This window comes from Ictalurus furcatus, chromosome 23, assembly GCF_023375685.1.
Source record: "Ictalurus furcatus strain D&B chromosome 23, Billie_1.0, whole genome shotgun sequence".
NCBI classification, from domain to species: Eukaryota; Metazoa; Chordata; class Actinopteri; order Siluriformes; family Ictaluridae; genus Ictalurus; species Ictalurus furcatus.
In genome coordinates this window covers 7,843,060-7,861,475 of record NC_071277.1, presented here as the reverse complement: position 1 = coordinate 7,861,475, position 18,416 = coordinate 7,843,060, and the positions used below count along the sequence as shown (strand labels likewise).

General features: G+C 40.7%; 2 protein-coding genes across 3 annotated transcripts; one reads left to right on the top strand and one right to left on the bottom strand.

Moving 5' to 3' along the window:
• Positions 1 to 76: 76 nt before the first annotated feature.
• On the bottom strand, positions 77 to 9,949 carry mtfr1 (mitochondrial fission regulator 1). The gene is made up of 8 exons (XM_053611656.1): positions 9,678 to 9,949; positions 8,695 to 8,798; positions 8,462 to 8,560; positions 3,738 to 3,856; positions 3,337 to 3,554; positions 2,972 to 3,227; positions 2,303 to 2,477; positions 77 to 1,740 (listed from the first exon to the last, which is right to left on the bottom strand). The coding sequence occupies exons 2-8, from the start codon at positions 8,728 to 8,730 to the stop codon at positions 1,693 to 1,695; spliced, it is 951 nt and encodes a 316-aa protein (XP_053467631.1). The 5' UTR covers positions 8,731 to 8,798; positions 9,678 to 9,949; the 3' UTR covers positions 77 to 1,692.
• Positions 9,950 to 10,069: 120 nt separating this feature from the next.
• Positions 10,070 to 17,825, top strand: armc1 (armadillo repeat containing 1). 2 transcript variants are annotated; one of them, XM_053611655.1, is made up of 7 exons: positions 10,070 to 10,223; positions 10,933 to 11,140; positions 14,022 to 14,113; positions 14,561 to 14,750; positions 14,855 to 14,971; positions 15,061 to 15,135; positions 16,162 to 17,825. In XM_053611655.1, exons 2-7 carry the CDS (start codon positions 10,979 to 10,981, stop codon positions 16,351 to 16,353), a joined length of 828 nt encoding a protein of 275 aa, XP_053467630.1. In that variant the 5' UTR covers positions 10,070 to 10,223; positions 10,933 to 10,978; the 3' UTR covers positions 16,354 to 17,825. The 2 variants fall into 2 exon arrangements, with proteins under 2 accessions (XP_053467630.1, XP_053467629.1); XM_053611654.1 differs by having other exon boundaries at positions 10,073 to 10,328.
• The last annotated feature ends 591 nt before the right edge of the window (positions 17,826 to 18,416 follow it).

Here is an 18,416-nt window from a genome sequence, read left to right as displayed (position 1 = left end):
AGTAAAAATAACAGCAGGATGTGGTATTATAGTTTTAATAAAACTTGCAGATTGAAAAAATGTCACCATCCACAAATGAGAATTTAAACATTTTATTGATGAAACTCTTTATTCCAGTTGATTTGATAAGGTATTACAATAACGGGAATGTTCCTCTAGTGTGTTTTAAACAACGGAAATGTTTCATCCTGATTCCCTTTAATACTTGGATGTTGAGCTCCGAGCGTACTTTATACTATATACCTTTTACTTCATCAAAGTGCTTCAGTCAGAGTGTAATGAACTGTATTAGTGTTCTAAATAGTGGAACATGGATGGACCATATCGCAAAAACAAAGATGAAAAAACTGTATTGAAAAAAAAAAAAGAAAAAGGGTGTGAAAAACTAGTGTGGAAATGTATATATCTAATTAGCTACATGTTACTGAGTAATAATGCTGGTCCAAAAAAGTGTACTGTGTAAATTTATTGTTGTTCCGCAACACTCCTAACATGGGGTTGTTATTAAACTTAAGCAACAGAGACTCATGAACTCCAGGTGTGAGCTTATTTAAATTTTTTAAACGAGGACAATTAAAAAAATAATAATAATTTAAAGACTCGCTCTAGCGTATACATTATGCCGATTTAGTTAATCAAGTGATTTATTTAGTTATAAATGCTCTAATCTTGTTTACCTTAAATAAGCCGCTCTGAGAACGTTTGAGTTTCTGGATTTGTCGTCTTGGCAACAAGACATAAGGAATAAAATTAAATTCCTAATTTCTCCATCTGGGGATTAATAAAGTATTATCTTAAACAACACTGCAATGTATGCGTGTAGGTGTAGCTACTGAAAAGCTAACACAAACCTCCTAGCAAGCCGAGCTGCGTTCGACATCAACAATGAGGGAAAAAAAAGAGAAAGATCTGTAGTGTGTATTTTAACCAGCAGCAACTAACATAATTCAAACGACATCCTATTAACAAGACTAAATTATTAATATCTAAAATCAGTCATAAATACCCCCCCTACACACACTTTATAAATTAACACTAACAGGAACTTAGGAGAATTTATAGAAAGTGCTCATGTCACGTATATAATCGTGTTTCTGTCACGTAACACTGAACTGAGAGGAACCAGGTTTAATAGTAATGCGTGTGTGTGTGTGTGTTTTTATAGAACAGGAACATTTATCAGCACGCTTTTTTGATAGACCTTAATTAAATTTTAAGAAAGGAAGAATAATAAAACAAGAACATGTTAAACATGTTTGTTTTTTTCAAATAAAAAATTCCAACGCTCTTGATTCATCGCTCACGTCACGTCAGAGTTCAGAAAATAAGATCTCGTTTTTTAAACGTCTCGACAAACATGAACAAACCGAGCTTTTGAGTGTTTACTGCGTAATGAAACATGGAAATGTAGTTTGGCTAATTCCTCGCTAGCGTGTGTCCTTTTCGATGTTGTGCAAATTGCCACAGAAATGATTTCTCGAGTCCGAAGAGACCGAGAGGGAAAAAAAAATTCTCAACGAGTTGTGTTTGCGTTACTGTAATTCCGACGTGACGTGAACTTTACATAAACGAGGCATAAAAACAGGCTGCGACGCTGCGGGTGCAGGAAACCAGACTGAGCGCTTAGCGTCCTTGCAGCTACGTGTCTGTTCCTGTGTACGCGAGCTCGACGTTCAGCTCACAGATCCGCCGTCACACGAGTTTTCTTATTCCTGTTGATTTCAACATGTGCTGTCCGAACTGCAGAGCCACAAGAACACAAACACAAAATAGGACATTTTATATATATATAAAATATATAATATATATACACACACACACACACACACACATACATTATATATATATATATATATATATATATATATATATATATATATATATATATATATATACACACATACACACACATATTAATATCAGTGGTAGAAATTGACCAGTTTACACCACAGTGCTGTTGAATTCTCGATTCTGATTGGTCAGAGTGTTGATTAATTTTCTATAACTGGTTTATATTAAATGCGCTCGTTCCAACACGTTAACGATGTCCCGAAGCGCTTTATTCCTCTTATTCCACAGCAATTTGCCAATGATTACATTTATTTTATTTATAATTATTATTGAACGACAGCTCTTTCTACTGAACTGAGCGGTTTCTGGTCACTTGGTTGAAACAGCTCTACGTTTGTGTTCAGTCGTATTATTAAGTCGCACTGAAATAAACGTAAACGTGTGAGATGATTCAGGTAAGTAAAGTAAACAGCCGGAAAACGGGAGGATCTAATAGGAAGGTGGATCTTACTGCAGGCGTCTCCGAGTGCGGTTTCGATTCTCGAGCAGGGAGACTGAAGCTGCTCTCGTTCTCGCTGTCGTTGCGGTAGCGATGGGCGAACTTGCGCTTCAGAGCTTCGGCGATGAGAGCAGCGGGGTCTGTGGGTTCGCCGGCTTTAGTCTTGCTGTGATCTTCCTCAAGACGACTGCAAGTGGGAAAGTGCGAGTGTGTACACTTGATTAGACAGGAAGCTGCAACTAAACCTGTTGCACCTTCTAAGCACAATCAGCTGAATTTACTTTTAAACAGTAGATGTCTGTCTTTGCTCCAAAATTTGCTCTGGTTCATGAAATATGGGCCAAAGCATAAAACACGGTGTTACAGCGCCACCATAAGGCTGACCGTGCCCATCTCGCTCGCTTGAGTAGCAGGAGAGAGTACTATCTATTGACCAAGTTACACATCTCCATGGCTTACAGTTGGTCATCCGTTCTGCTTGGACCCCTAACAATTCTAATAATAAAACTATGTGCATTTCATTTCTGTATGAAGTTCCACTTTATGGCCAGTCATGTTAGTTAGCTTTAGGGTAAACTGCAACATGTTATCTCCCAGTACCTTATTTATAGCAGGTTTAGCATGCTACTTTTATCATTTAAAAACAAAAAACAAAAAGTGCTACACGACAGCCATACGCACTTTTTAACGGAGCGTAACTTCACTTTGCCCATATCTTTCAACACGTCTAACATGTTCGGCACCTCGGGCTGTTTAGGCCCCGACTCCAACACCGTGTGCTGATCGGACTTTTTACTACGCCGCTCTCTGATGAGGTCAATAGCAGAAACGCTCCTCTGCATGCCTGGGCCTGGAGGAGGTGGCGGTGGTGGAGGAGGAGGAGGAGGCGCAAGAGGAGGTGCTGAGGGTGGAGGAGGAGGACCACCTGGAGCAGGAGCTGATGACATTTAAATAAAAAAGCGTGCATTATTAATGTAAGTAACGTAAGCTTGGAGTTATTTCAGACACAGGAAGTATTTCAAGCGCGTCCGATGTGATGTGTTTACCTGCAGACTGCTCCTGGGCCTGTACAATCTGAGCTATCTGTGCTCGCAGTTTAGCCAGCTCGTTCTCCAGAGCGCTGATCTTTTGAATGGCCTGCTCGCTGACGAGTGTCTGGCTCTGCGGAGCGAGCACGGCCTGGTGCATGCTGGGTAAAGAGCGCTGGCGTCTGAGAGGTGGGCGCTGCTGAGCGCGAAACGCCAGCCCCGAGTCTGCCTCCAACCTGGAGAGACATCAAATACTTTTAATAAAATCTATCGCTGCTGTTTTTTTTTTAAACAAACATGTTTGACCCTAAAATGGCCTCGGGCTGGTGCTTAATGTGTTATTTTGGTGCATTATGAATGATTAATCATGAGTCACCTGCTTCATCATGATTATTTCATGACGTTAACCCCACACTTACTGCCGTCTCCCAGAGACATCGTTCTCCTCTTGCTCGATCCACCCTACGTCAGCTAGTGATGCTACAACCCCGCCGTGTCCTCCTGAACCGCCCACGCCTCCTGCGGTGAACGTCTCGAGCTACGCATCCGAACAGAACAATCGTTTAGTGTATATGACAAAGAAGGACCACGTGAACACGCACTAGATGGAAACTATAAAAAGCAAAGCATGCCGTTAATTTAACCTCAAGTTAGCAAAGCATGAGGTCAAGCAGAGGAAAAAAATTTAAATGTATATAAATATACACTCGAAACCTGTAATACGCATGATCTATCAGCATTTTTACGAAGATTTTATGCCTTACTATTGGAACGTTCCTGCTGTGCGATGTTAGTGAATGAGTTGATAAGTCTCTAAATGAAAGCAGTTACGTGTTAGAGGTGGACAAATGATAAAGTGAATGTGTAGTGCGCTGTCCAGTCCCATGTTTTGGCCTGAAAACATAACTGACCAGGCAAAAATTTTGGAGCTGCTAGAGGTCGACTGATTGATCGGTTGTGCCGATTAATTGGCACCGATTGTTGGAACCATTGGTTATCGGCAAAGCTCCACACCGATAGTTTTTCCAGGTTGCCGGAGCGGCTGAGAAGGGTCCACCGTCGTTATACGCTACGAGAGCGGCCTCTAGTGGCGAAATAAAAACTATCACTGACAAATTTTGTCGTTTTTTGATTCATTTTGGACGCGTTTAATATTTATTAATAGTTCATATATTGTTTCACTTTTTTTTTTTTTAAAGTACGGTACATTCTCGTTGTACAGTCAGTACTGTTTATTTTTACAAATAAAACTGCAGTGATATTTGACTCTGAATGTTACGTTTTCATTCTGTATCAATCTTTAAAACTATCGGTTTATGAATCGGCAGGTACTGACCAACTTAGTCAGCGGTATTGGTAAAATCCACGGTCGAACTCTAGCAGCTAGCATAATAAATCAACCGACATACGTTAAGCTAGTTAAGTTTGAACCTAAGGAGGAGTAGGGAAATTTCTGGGTGGAGGATGTTTTTTTCTTTTTTAAATGACCTATTAGATATAGGCTGTGGGGTTCATTTTGCAAAAGTCAATACGGAGTATAATTCACTTTCTTTCTCTCTGGTTATTAAACCTACTTGTCTATTAAGCAAAAACCCAAAATCCCTGCTAACCCAGACATGACGTCTGTTCGTCTCAGGCGTGCGGATTTGTTCACCCCTGCGTTATTGTTTAAACAGCATGCTGAAGAGTATATTCAACATATTTGAGGTGGAGGAGAAAAAAAAACAGACTCGTGTCAGGATGTGCTCAGGACAGGAATAATGAACTCCACCCTAAACACTGAGGTTCCAGGTGGAGAGGCGAGTCGGCCGAAACGCTCTTGTGCAACAATTTGTCAGAGAAACTCACCTGCTAGGAATGTGTTACAGGATTACATGTTCTTGGATAGTTCTGTCAGATTAGTGAAGGGAAATGACATCGAGAAGCTGTTTTGTGTCGACATGAAAAGGGTAACGCTTTAAGGTATCACTGAGGTTCCCTTAAATAACAATATTTCCTGCATGAATAAACTTCAGCATTAATAAATCATGAGTAATGTTAACGAATACGGTATAAACACGTACCAGACTGTGCGGTTAGTGCGTTATTCCGCTTATCTCACAGCAAATTTCCAAGGATTACAACTTTGTAATACCTTTGAGCATTTATATCTTTGAACATTGAAACAAAAATTAAATTTCGCATGCTGAAAGTTGAGCGTGACCGCCCCTTTAATATCACACCTGGAACGACTGTATAATAACACACACCTCCTGACCAATCGGATTCGATAATTCAACTGTGCTCTAATTTATATATATATATATATATATATATATATATATACACACACACACACTGAGAGGATATGCTTTATTATTACAGTTACGTTAGTAAATGTTTCTGACGGTGTATTAACGCTGATGTTCGTGGTTTGTTCGAGTTAAAGGAACGCAAAGTGTTTCTTGAGAATGTATGTGAACGCAAAGTCTCGTTAGCCCATTCGCTACTGGTGCTTATGTTCAGAACTCATTCTGTAATTAAGCCGTTAAACATCTTGCAGCGTCGAGTTACCTGAGGAAATGTTTCAGACAGGTAGGCAATAAACTAACCTAAAGCAGACAAGCTGCATTCCTTAAAGGGGACAGCTGGAAAAGGAGGAAGGACAAAGAGAGAGAGAAAAAAAAAAACAGAGAGTGCCATTATACATTTATTTCTTGTTAAATGTTACATTTCACAAAAAGAGAGTTGGTCAGGATCGTCCTGGAATGCAATGATTCACTTGTTTATGATAAGCACAAACCACTGGAGATATTATATATATATATATATATATATATATATATATATATATATATATATATATATATATATATATATATATATATACACACACACACACACATATACACACACACACAAATACATACAACCGGTCAAAAGTTTGTGGATGCTCAACTGAAATGTTTCTCGTGGTCGTAAAACCCTTTTGATCTGAAGGTGTGTGATTAAACGTGTGAAATTGGTGTCATGGACAAAAATATAATCGTGCCGACGTATTCGTTTCTTTCATTAGAAAACTAACATTTTATTTACAAAAAATATCCTTTTTTTTTTTTTAACGGACAACTCGGAGCGAAATATTCCGAAAACCAGCCGATTTGCAGCGTCAGTGGGAACTCCTTTAATACTGTTTAAAAAGCATCTCAGGAAAATTCCTCACGAAATCTGGTGAGAAAACGCCACAAATACATTTCTGGAAATTCTAGGCAAAAAGGGTGTCTACTTTGAAGATGCTAAAATACTCAATTATTTTGATTTATTTTGGATTTTTTATCACAACATAATTCCCATAGTTCCATTTGTGTTACTCCAGAGTTTTGATGACTTTATTATTATTCTAAAATGTGGGGGGAAAAAATTTAAATAAAGAATGTGTGTAAACTTTTGACCAGTAGTGTGTATATATATATATATATATATATATATATATATATATATATATATATATATATATATATATATATATGAGACAGGCATTTCTGTAAACTGTATGTCTAAACCTGCTTCACAGCACTGCACTGGGTGGAAACGTATGCATTCACTATTTTTTCAGAAATGATTTTCCATGCCTTGTACACACACACACACACACACACACACACACAGCTTACTCACAGAGGGTTATTTTAGCATGACTCACATCTGCCTACGTCCTGAAGGTTAAAATAAAATTGTCAGCACACACAAGTCCCAAAACACAACGTTTACTGACTCAATCACGTGCTCTCGCTACACACAACCCTTGCCGACGGGTCACCGTTTGATCATCGACCTTACGTCTAAAGACAAAACACTCGTTTAAATGTCAAGTTGCTTTTACACTTGGTGTATTTCCCCCAGTCTACCACACGTATTTTATATAAAATTCAATTTATATTTTATATATTATATATTATATATATATATATATATATATATATATATATATATATATATATATATATATATATATATATAAATAAGCATTCAAATCAATGGCATCCATTCGGTAGAATTTAATTTGTATTTATTGAAAAAGTAAAAAATACATCACCATACCAACGATATTTCAGAAAATCATTTATCACGATATCGATACTATACCGATATATCACCCAGCCCTACTTCTAACTGTATTTATTTAATAATTATGCATTTATTTACACTTTAAACTGCTTTCAACTGTATGAACAATATAAACACCTACCTGGTGTCACTGCTGGGGGTCATGAAATCCCCATGAAATCAAAATTGATGTTTTGTGGCTTTTAGAACGACTATGTCAGCCTTCGCTATAATTGTTCTCTATAAGCTAGTGCGCTCCAAAACAGTGACAAAATTCACATTTAATAGATATATACATTCAAAACGTACCGTCTCGCTCTACCAACCATACGGATCAACAGTTTTGATGACATCATTTTGCAATTCGCTCTCTAGAACCTGAAGTGGCCTGCCCACAACGTTATTTAAAATAAATAAATACATAAAAATCACATTGCTGAAGATTTGCTAATTAAAAAGAGGGAGGAGCCACTCGATTTGTCCTACCCTGACTTCCTGTTCCGGTTGGAAATTCAGTTTCTGTCACGCTCTGTCATTTGAAATAATAACTAATAGGTTTTATACTTTGCGCGTGTTGCTAGCTAACTTTAGCTACGTATCTAGTGTTCACTCTTGACTATTTTTTTTGGGTGTGTGTGTAGAAAACTGTAGTCTCTAGAGCCCCCTTTGCGCTGACGAGTGGATCACGTGTGCAGAACATTATAACTGTACACACGTACACGCCACAGATACACAAGGAATAGAAGTGAATAGATTTGAATCTCTGGATGATTTCTTTTCGTCGGCTTCTTATTGTAAATCTACAGCTTCTCTTGGAAATTATGTAGTTTTCCCCCCGAAGAATTCTTGAAGTTAGTTTCTGAGATTTTTTTATCCCGGACGATTTGAGCTTTAATTCTAATCTGATACGGAAGGTAAACGTGTATGACCTGCTAAAATCCTCCACACGTGCAGCAATGACAAATCCTGTTTATTTACAGTGTAAACACACTCAGAGTAAGGGGAAACTGAAAGTCACAGCACACACACACACACACACACACACACACACAGGTACCTGAAAGCGGACCCGAGGGCATGGCGCGAGAGGGAGGGTCGAGCCGATCCTTCTGACGATGCTGCGAGACGACCCGTACGGTTTCGCTGATCCGTAAGCCTGCAGAGTGAAGAGCCGTGAGCAAGCAATTCAGCAAACACAGCAAAAATCTACAGGCAGGAAAACAGATCAGATCGGATCGGATCACACAGCCATGACTGATGCGTTACAGACGACTGATGACATGAACAGACCAGGTCCATTTCTATCCTCGCATCCTTCCTGCTCATCGTCAGACCCAGTCGCTGAAAACTGCTTAGGGATATTCTGCCATGCTGAGTGCCTCACCTTAAATCACCTGCATGCACACACACGCGCACACACACAGAGGACACTGTTAGTGGGCATTACTGCGTTATAAACAAGAAATGATACACAGATTATATACATATAAAAAAAGAAGAGTAGGACAATGATTTAAAAAGGGAGGAAGAAAAAATATGAAGGAAACATAATAAGGGGAGAGGAAGGGAAAACAAGATAAATAATATACAAGGGAAGGATGATGAAAAGGAAGGAAGAAGGAAACTACATGAGAGGATGAAGGAGATGAGAAGCGAGGACCAAAAAAAGGAGGACGAAGGAGACGGAAGGAGGGGACGGAGGAAATTGGTGAAGATGAAGGAAAGAAAATTGAAAAGGAAATATGAAGTGCAGGCAAAGGAAAGAGAAAGGGAAGGTGAAGGCAAGAAGTAAAAAAACAACAACTAAATAAGTAAATTATTACAAAATAAAAATAACTAAGACAAACTTATTAAGTTATTAAAAATGAAAAATTTTCCTTGCTAGCCACCTTGGACACTTGACCTCTGACCAAACCGTTAGCAGTTTGCTCCGTCTCAGTTTAACTTCCTACACATTTGCTCAGTGTAATATTTATAAGATTAAAAATGGACTATTTTAACTTCTCTCCTCTCCACCAGCTGCCTGAGGCCAAAATCCCCTCACTGACACCTTTCTCAATCCAACTCACTCTGACTCGATACCAAACGCCTCCCTAATAGACCCATAGTGCACTACATCAGCTGTGTGTTCCATACCAACAAAGTGCACCTATGTAGGCAGTATAGATCCGTTTGGAACGCGTGCCTGCCGTAACCTACCATCCCGCCGGGTAGCTAAGCTAACTGTAAAAGTTAGTATTAACTGCGTAAATATGGAATTAAGTTTGACTTACAAACTCGTCTAATCTTCGAACTGACTCGGAGTCGATCTGCTACACTCGGTTTAGCTTCATCTACGCCGATTTTGTTTTCGTTCAGTTCGGTAACTCAACAACACCTCTTATTGCTAACGAAGAACTGTTTCCTTAAACTGGACGGAAGCGTCACCCAACATCCAATAGGCTTCGAGATATAGGGCGGGAACATAAAATATTATTTGACTATTGTACCACAAAGACTGACGAGCAGCTCAATGGGCCAATAAAATTAAGTATATACTTTCCTTGCGCCGTGATGTGAATTACCAGAACATATTAAACGCATACACGCTTATTTTAATATAATATAATATATATTTTTTAAAAATGTGTCCATAATACATAACAACCACACTTTAAACGGCGGGTTTCCTTTCTAATAAGAGCCTTTCCTATTGGCTGGGCCACCAGGCTTATTGTCCAATCAGCGTGAGGAAATCCAGGGCGTGCTGCTCTGTGTTTCATGGACAAGGAACTAGAAAATGGTCAAGTGAACGTTCCCCTTAGTAGCTAAGTTATAAGGTAGTTATGCGTGTTTTATCACGGTCATAAACCCACCCACTTATATAGACCTTTAAAAAACGATTATTTGGATTTCTGGAGGACGTCAAGACCGTCTTGTGCGAGGTAACGACCCAGTTAGCTAGCAAGACGTAGCTTAGCTTAGCAAGTTAGCTTAGCTACCCTGCCTGTGTTTTGTAAGGTTATGCGTGGACAGCAGTCAGTGCCACAAAAGTGGCACAGTGGTCAAGGTTAACTACAGCACAGACATGCTCAAATAGTACTTTTTGGCAGTAATGTTAATGTTACACGTAGCTAAATTGATGACGTTTTATTTGCGCGACATTGTTGTTGTTGATTACTATTTAGGGAAAAAAAGATAGCCAAGTGAACATGACACGCCAATAATCCAGAATCAATAACAACAGCTAGCTAGCTAACTATGCAAACAGCTTGCTAGCTTGTAAGCTAAAGGCAGTGAAGAGTGAAAAAAGATGGCTAAATTGTTGTTAGCGTGCCAAGACAGGCCTCCACGTCTGTATAGAATTATTACAAGGTCTAATAGCTTGTAACGCCATTACTGCCCGCGCTTCATGGCTGATGATGTCCCTGATAACCAGTTTTTGTGTCTGATTAGATTTGCAAGCATTTCAAAGAAGTGTTTTGAGGAGGAGTGTAGATTGAGGTGTATGTTTGTGTGTGTGTGTGTTTGTGTTTATTTCATCCACAGCTCAGGAAGGTCCTCCGGTGTACATGGCACTACATGCGGCTGCACCATGAGTGGCGAGCCGGACGCCTTGGCTGTGGTCAACCAGCTCCGAGATTTAGCCGCTGACCCGTTGAACAGGCGCGCTATCGTCGAAGATCAGGGCTGCCTGCCAGGCCTCATCCTCTTCCTCGATCACCACAACCCGCAAGTCGTCTACTCGGCACTGCTGGTGAGATCCTCGTAGATCAGATAGACGCAGGGTGCCACGTGGGGTGGAGTTAGTGGACCCGACCGCTCGGGTCTCCTAGACGGAGGTGGTCCTCAAGGTGACGCCGTGCACTCCTCATCAGCGGTTGCTTGGCAACTGATATAACCTCTCGAGTAGGTCAGGATTCAGGAGGAGCGTTTCTGTGTCACATGACCGTCTCACGTACTTGCACGTTCTAAATCTGCTGTTGCCCTTACACCACACCACTTCACTTGCACGTTTTCCCACCAGATTTTTGTTAATACGACGTTAATATTTTCCTAATTGTTTGTTTGGGATTTGATCTCGTATCAGAATTTTCTACGCTTCATTTCGGACCAGTGTACGTCTTTTTTTTCAAAAGATTACAATGCAGAACCACCGCGTTTAACAGAAGAGGAGTGTGTGTTTTTTTTTTTTTTTTAAAGGGGAAGAGAAGAGACAAAAATGTCTTTTAAACATTAATAACATTCACATTTTAATAGCGTATACCAGTTTATAGCGAACGAACGTGGGGCCGAAGTTAGAATTTTCTGCGATACTGGTCAGTAGATGTCTTCAAATTTTATTTAAATTTCTGCTTTCATCGTAAACTTACTTCACTCATGAATAATCAGTTAAGACTTAATGAGAGTAAACTCATTTCAAGCTTAGCTAGATGCACCAAAGAAACAGTTAAGGGGTGCCAATATTTTTGCCTAAAGGTGTGTACAGTCTTTTCTGTTGCGTACTGTGTATTTTTACATTCATTATTGTGTTTCCATTAGACATATTACCAAAGTTTTTACGCACAATGTCAAGAACTTATTTTCTCTTAATTTATTTATTCATTTTCATATGATTCATTTACATGTGATTCATTTACATGTGATTCATTTACTGATTCGCTTCTCTTTAAATCCAGTTTTAGTCTGTGATATTACAAAGGCCTTTCCAGATTATTACTTGCCACACTATATGAGATAACCCCAATAAAATTGCCTGAATTCTATAATGTAATTTGTTCACCATATTAGGTTTAAATCCTCTAAAAACAGATTCGCAATTGACTAACATTACTCTGTTCCAGTTCACATCCTTCAAAGCATTGGCATGTTTTGTTTACTCTCACAATCCCCCCCCCCCCCACACACACACCCAAAGTCTGCATAAAACAAATGAGACAGCAGTGTTTCCCACAATAACCAAAAGTTGTCCACAATATGAAAACAACTCGGAGAGTAAGCTGAACTAACCAAAAAAATTACCAAGACAAAAAGTTCCAGTAAGAGAAAAAGCCCCTACTGACTTCAAGTCTGATAAACAGTTTGCGCACAATAACAAATATAATGTCCTTAACTTTTAAAGACTTGTAACAAATAATATAACAGTATAGGATGTAAAGCCGAGGAAAAAACACTAATAAAATTAAATAAACAGAAACTCTAACCCGGTCAGAGCATCAAAACAGAGAAGCACATTAATACTGAAGTAGATTTAAGAGGAGTAAGTCCACAAAATCTAGGCGAAGTAATGCAACGACGATATCTTCAATACCAATCCAAATACTGTAGAGCTGGAAGGCCGAGTGCAAAAAATAAAAGAAGAGCGAAAAAGACGCCGCTGTGTAGGTGATACAGTTCACCCCGATATCAAGAGTTTAACATAGTCTCCTGCTTGCTCCGCTGAAATAAAGTCCTTCTAAACACCGTTATATGTAATGCGAAGCCGAGCTGGGTGAAGTATTCCATAGCGAGCGCCCTCAATACCACGAAGTTGACTCCGAACCTCGTTAAATGCGGCCCGGGCCCGGGCTGTCTTGGCTGTGTAGTCAGGGAAAACGGAGATGATCAAATCCCACACTTTAATCCGCTGGAGCTCTCTCGCACGGCACAAAATGTCAACACAGTCACTGTGATAGTGGAATCTGCATACAATAGCTCGTGATCGTTCACCAGGCTTGGGCTTCGGCTGAAGGGTCCGGTGGGACCGGTCCAAAACCGGCTCCTTCTCCAGATCAAACGCCTCCTTTAACAAGACCGCTACAGCAGCAGTTATACATGTTTCAGGGCCCTCTGGAACTCCCACTATCCTAACGTTATTGCGCCGTGACCTCGACTCCAAATCCTCACATTTATTCTCTAATTGAGTCACGGTCGCAATGAGAGACTCGATAGTAATCTTCATGTGAGCTATGTCATCGGTGCAACCAGAGAAAACATACTCCATTTCCACAACAGTACCTTTCAGTGTTGACATGGTAACCTCGGTAGCAACTTTATCACTAGCCAGCTATATTTTCACAACCTACAGGTCAAGCTGGATAATAGACAGCGCATCCCTGAGAATCTCCTGGGGCTCCTTTTCAAAAGTATTGGCAATATCCTTCCTCAATAAAGCCAGCAACTCAAACTGGAGTGCGGCGAAGTCAAAGTCACCGCTCGGCGGTGCGGATTCAGGGGAAGAAGGAGACTTGCTTGCAGCGCGCACACTTGGCCTCAGTCGTGTCTGAATGCTAACACGGATTTTCGTGTTCTTTCCAGACATTTTAACGTACCACAAAGTTAAAAGTGCAAACAATGAAACGGAGTAGAGTCGAAATCTATTGTATGACCGAAAAGCGCTAATTAATTACAATTTTAATCGAAATCAGCAGGAGCCTCCAACTTCGCGTCCTACTCCATCGAACTCTGAATTCGAATCCGAACTTTTTGTTTTCACTCAGGATTAAAAGTATTGGCACACCTGGCAGTAATCAGGTGTGTGCAGCCGTTAAGTGCTTCTGTTCTTTTCATGCATATGTAAACACAGCAGTACCTTGCAAGGCAGTGATCTTTAAATGACCTTTGTGTGTGTGTGTGTGTGTGTGTGTGGGTCCCATCAGGCCGTGCGCTACCTGGCAGAATGTCGAGCCAACAGGGAGAAGCTGAAGGGCGTTCTGGGAATGATGCTGAGTCTGCAGAACGTCATGCAGAAGTGAGTCTCTCAAATCGCCCTCGAGATAATTTTGCCCCCGCCACACACACTATGGGCACTAGGGGGCGCCAATTAATCACCGATTAAAACTTGTGCTTTGGATAAGCATCGGCGTTCTTGAGGGTTAGAGCCGGTGAAAATCAAATCAAGAGCCAGAAATGTACTTTAAAGCTGTGTTATAAGTGTTTTATGTTTACAAGGGGCTTGTTTTTTTTTTTTTTATGTTTTGTGCCGTTTAAGAATTTTGAGTAGAATTCTGTTGCTTCACTTTCTGTTTGTTATGAAATTATCCATTTTTAGCTCTTTCATCTCAATCTTCATATTGAAGATTGTTTTTAAATATGAAAGCCCCAGTTACACTGAGCTGTATTTCTAGCCTGTCTAATGTGTGTGTGTGTGTGTTTAATATAATGCCATGTCTGATCGTTCTGATATTTATGTGTTCAGGAGCACATCCCCCGGAGAGACCAAACTGTTGGCTTCGGAAATCTATGAGATCCTGCAGAACGCGAGCAACGCTGAGGCCGAACAGGCCGAAGCGGCCGCCTCGTGTCGCCGTAAGGCTCAGTTCTTCCTGGGTTCCACCAACAAGCGGGCCAAGACCGTGGTGCTGCAGATCGATGGCTTGGACGACCCGGTGAGGACACGTTTCCCAGAGTCTTTATCCAGTATCTGGCATGTTGATTGAAGTCTTGAATTCGTTGCTGTTATTTTTGTCGTCCTGTTCTGGGTGCGTATCAGACCCGGAGGAGCCTGTGTGAGGAGGCTTTGCTGAAAATCCGTGGCGTCATCAGCTTCACCTTCCAGATGGCCGTTAAGAGGTGTGTGGTCAGGATCCGCTCCGACCTGAAGGCCGAGGTGAGGCTTGTAAAATATGAGAGAACCTCTTTGAATGAGATTGTAGTCGTTTTTTTTTTTATACAAACAGCTCAAGTTTTTATCTGCAGGCTCTGGGAACAGCCATCGCGTCCACCAAAGTGATGAAAGCGCAGCAAGTGGTGAAGGGAGAAGACGGTAGTGAGGTGAGCAAACGTGACACACTGAACCATTTACTTACATTAAAATAAGCCCTGAATGGTTCTGGCGCACTCTCTCTCTCTCTCTTTCTCTTTCTCTCTCTCTCTCTCTCTTTCTAACACTCAATACACACACACAATAAAAACACACCACTTTCCCAGATCTGTTCAATTCTACCCCAGACACATGTTTTAATGTTGGGAGTCTGTGTACACACACACAGCATGCGGTTAAACAGGTCGTGTGTGCTGATTAAGAGACATGACCTCTCTCCCAGAATTGGAAGGGTGTTCTTTACTTGCAGCTACACACTCATGACCTATAATAGCCTGTTCCGCCGTTCCTCTGCCGTACAGCAGGTGGCGTTACGGTTCACGTTGTATTCCTTTCCCGTTGATTTAAAGGAGACATATTTTAAGCCTTTTTACAAGATGTAATATAAGTCTCAGGTGTCCCCAGAATGTGTCTGTGAAGTCTCGGCTCAAAATACCCCACGGGTCATTTATGGACAGTCATGCTGTAAATGCCCCTTTTTTGTGTGGAAGCAAAAACACGATGTTTTGGTGTGTGTCTCTTTAAATGCAAATGAGCTGCTGATCCCTGCCCCCTTTCTCCACAGCTCATGCTTTTGGATACTCACTCAGGGGGAGGTGCTATGCTAATAGGGCAGTCTATGGGTGGGGCTTGTTCCAAGGTGACATCACCTTAGTGCGAAAATGAAAATGGCTCATTTTGAAACACTGTTCATGATTTATTGGGAATATATATATATAAATACGAGTGACTGGATTTTTACCATTGTAGGGTGGATGTGTACACACTCTTCCGAAACATGTTTATGTTCAAACACCATTTAAAAATTAATTTTGCATAATAGTTCCCCTTTCATTTATTTATTTATTTATTTATTTAGTCTTTTTCTATCTAGTGTGTCTGGAAACTACGATTAAATGAAACCTGAGCTGCTTCGTTGTCCGTCTCTGTGCAGTCACGGTGAATTGCAGTGATTTGTTTATCTGTGTCTCGTGTAGATGGTAATCCCGTTGCAGGAGGATTCGGACGTGGAGGTGGAGCAGAACATGGACTTGCCGGAGTACCTCCCCGAGGACGAGAGTCCGGCTCAGGAGCAGCACAAGGCCGTGTCTCGCCTAGGCTCCATACAGGACGGTATGGGCTGGCTGAACACGGCCGCTAACTTCCTGTCCCGCTCGTTCTACTGGTGACCCCGCGCTGTCACCCCTCCGCACCGAGTGCAGAACACTACCGCAGGCTGCTGCAAACTAACTCCAGTCCACCTAAAGCTCACGTTAGCACCCACGAGACATCAAGCCATAGAACAGCAAAGACGGCTTTCACGACGAACGTCTCCTCCGTAGCTGCGCTCTCTCTCTCTCTCTCTCTCTCTCTCTCTCTCACTTACTCGCTCGTTCAGTTTTCCCTTCAGCCAGAAGATGGTTTTTTTTAAAAAAGACAGTTTGGTCCAGTTTCTCCTCATGGGTCCATGTGTGATACCAAACAGCATTGGGTATTTGTGTATTTCTTTTTATTTTATTTTTTTAGGACACTCAGTGCTCTGCCAGGTTGCATAATCATCCTGGCAATGGATTTTCAGTTTTGTACGAAGGAACTTTTTCTCCTGCATGAAGTTTGAGTGCTTGGTTTCCAGTCTTTTTCCTGTGTTTTGCCTTCGTGTCTCACTTCTCGTGTGTTTTACCGCCGTACTCGCTCTTTGCTAATTTGAAGAAAACCACTCGAAATTTTCTGCTTTACTCGATGCCTTTTCCATCTTCTTTAGCAAGCGCGTGTGTGTGTGACTTTGCAGTGCGTTTTCTTGTTCTCATCTCAACTTCTGATGAAACCACATCCTTATTCATATATTGGCATATACCACCGTATAGACGGTTAAGGGAACAGGAGAAACACCAGCGATGGCTGCTGTAGAGTCATTGACGAGTCATCGATGCATGCAGGAAATAAGGGAAAAAATACCCCCCCCGCTATTGCTACTCGGACTACTAACAGTTTCTCATGCTACGTGCCAACCGCTGTCGTAAGCGCTCTGAAGATTAATGCTATAGACCTGATGACTGGATTCGAGTCGGAAGGCTAGGTTCGTTTGGGAGCTTTCGTTTTCTTGCGTGTACTTTTTCTTTATCATCGACTGACTGTAACATGCGTATTAGCGGTTTCGATTACTCCGGTTATTAAAGCGGTATAGTCGGAAATTTCATCGGGCTTCGTTTGAGCCCGATGTGATCGCCAAAAAAAACAAAAAACGCACAATCAGTGCCTGTTACTCCTGCGTGATAATAGAGTAATGTCTCGAGTATATGAACAAAAAGACAAGGGGAAAAATCACCAACAGTGTTATTTTAAATGCAGCATCAGATCCACGGAATAATCGCTGAATATCTCTTGTACTGTTGTGCTTGAGTGATTTTCTCTTTTTTTTTTTTTCTTTTTTTTAAAAGCATTTAAATGATGTTAGTTTGTCGAGTGAACCGATTAGTTTTTAGACTGACCCCAGGTAACGTCCGTGACATCAGGAAGGCCGTTCGAGACCGTAGCACATGTGTAGATGTAGAAGCTTCTCCTGTACAGAATACGTCCGCTGTTACGTGTGTAAAGAATTTCAGACCATGGAGTTATTGCCTGTTCACAGTAACGACATTATTAAATATATTAAACACTACAACGTGTCCATCGTGTTTTCATTTCTTTTTCTTCAGAGCTTAATTTCTGACGAACAGTGATGATGGGTGTTCAGTCCTCCTGCAATTTCATTACGCTTCGAAAGCGAAAGCTACACGTCGGTGTAATCTGAGATGTGGGTTTGTCCTTTTGATTTCCTTTCAAATCCGATCTCTAAAATGAGTTCACATCTGAGAAACAGATAAAGTAAGAAATTACTTCTACAGCAGATTGTTTGATGTGATTTGATGTGTTTATATCTGACTGTCTTTGTAAGGAAGTAGTTTTTTTTTTCTAGTTTAGAGAAACACAACAGCTTAAGTCTTCAAAAGGGAAAAGAAAGTCTGAGGATCTTCTCTGGTAAATTTTTGCGTCTTGTCGTTTCCCTCAGACCTGGTACTAGGTGTTTGGAAACAGTTGAGGTCATAAGTTTACATGCGCCTTGCAGAATCTGCATCATGTTAATAATTTATATATGACAGGGATCATTAAAATTGCATGTTGTTGTTTTTTTTTTTTTTAATTTAGTACTTGATGTTGAATGTTGTTTTTTATTTAGTTCTTCTGAAAAATCCTCCAGGGTCCTGCACATTCT

Excerpts from the sequence above, each read along its gene's own strand:
- mtfr1 (XM_053611656.1), bottom strand. The coding sequence starts at position 8,730 with ATGAGCAGGAAGGATGCGAGGATAGAAATGGACCTG. Across the intron at positions 3,228-3,336 it reads GGCCCAGGAGCAGTCTGCAG|CTCCTGCTCCAGGTGGTCCT; the intron begins GTAAACACATCA and ends AAATGTCATCAG. Across the intron at positions 1,741-2,302 it reads CGCACTCGGAGACGCCTGCA|TTCGGACAGCACATGTTGAA; the intron begins GTAAGATCCACC and ends GTGGCTCTGCAG.
- armc1 (XM_053611655.1), top strand. The coding sequence starts at position 10,979 with ATGAGTGGCGAGCCGGACGCCTTGGCTGTGGTCAACCAGCTCCGAGAT. Across the intron at positions 14,114-14,560 it reads CTGCAGAACGTCATGCAGAA|GAGCACATCCCCCGGAGAGA; the intron begins GTGAGTCTCTCA and ends TTATGTGTTCAG. Across the intron at positions 15,136-16,161 it reads AGGGAGAAGACGGTAGTGAG|ATGGTAATCCCGTTGCAGGA; the intron begins GTGAGCAAACGT and ends TGTCTCGTGTAG.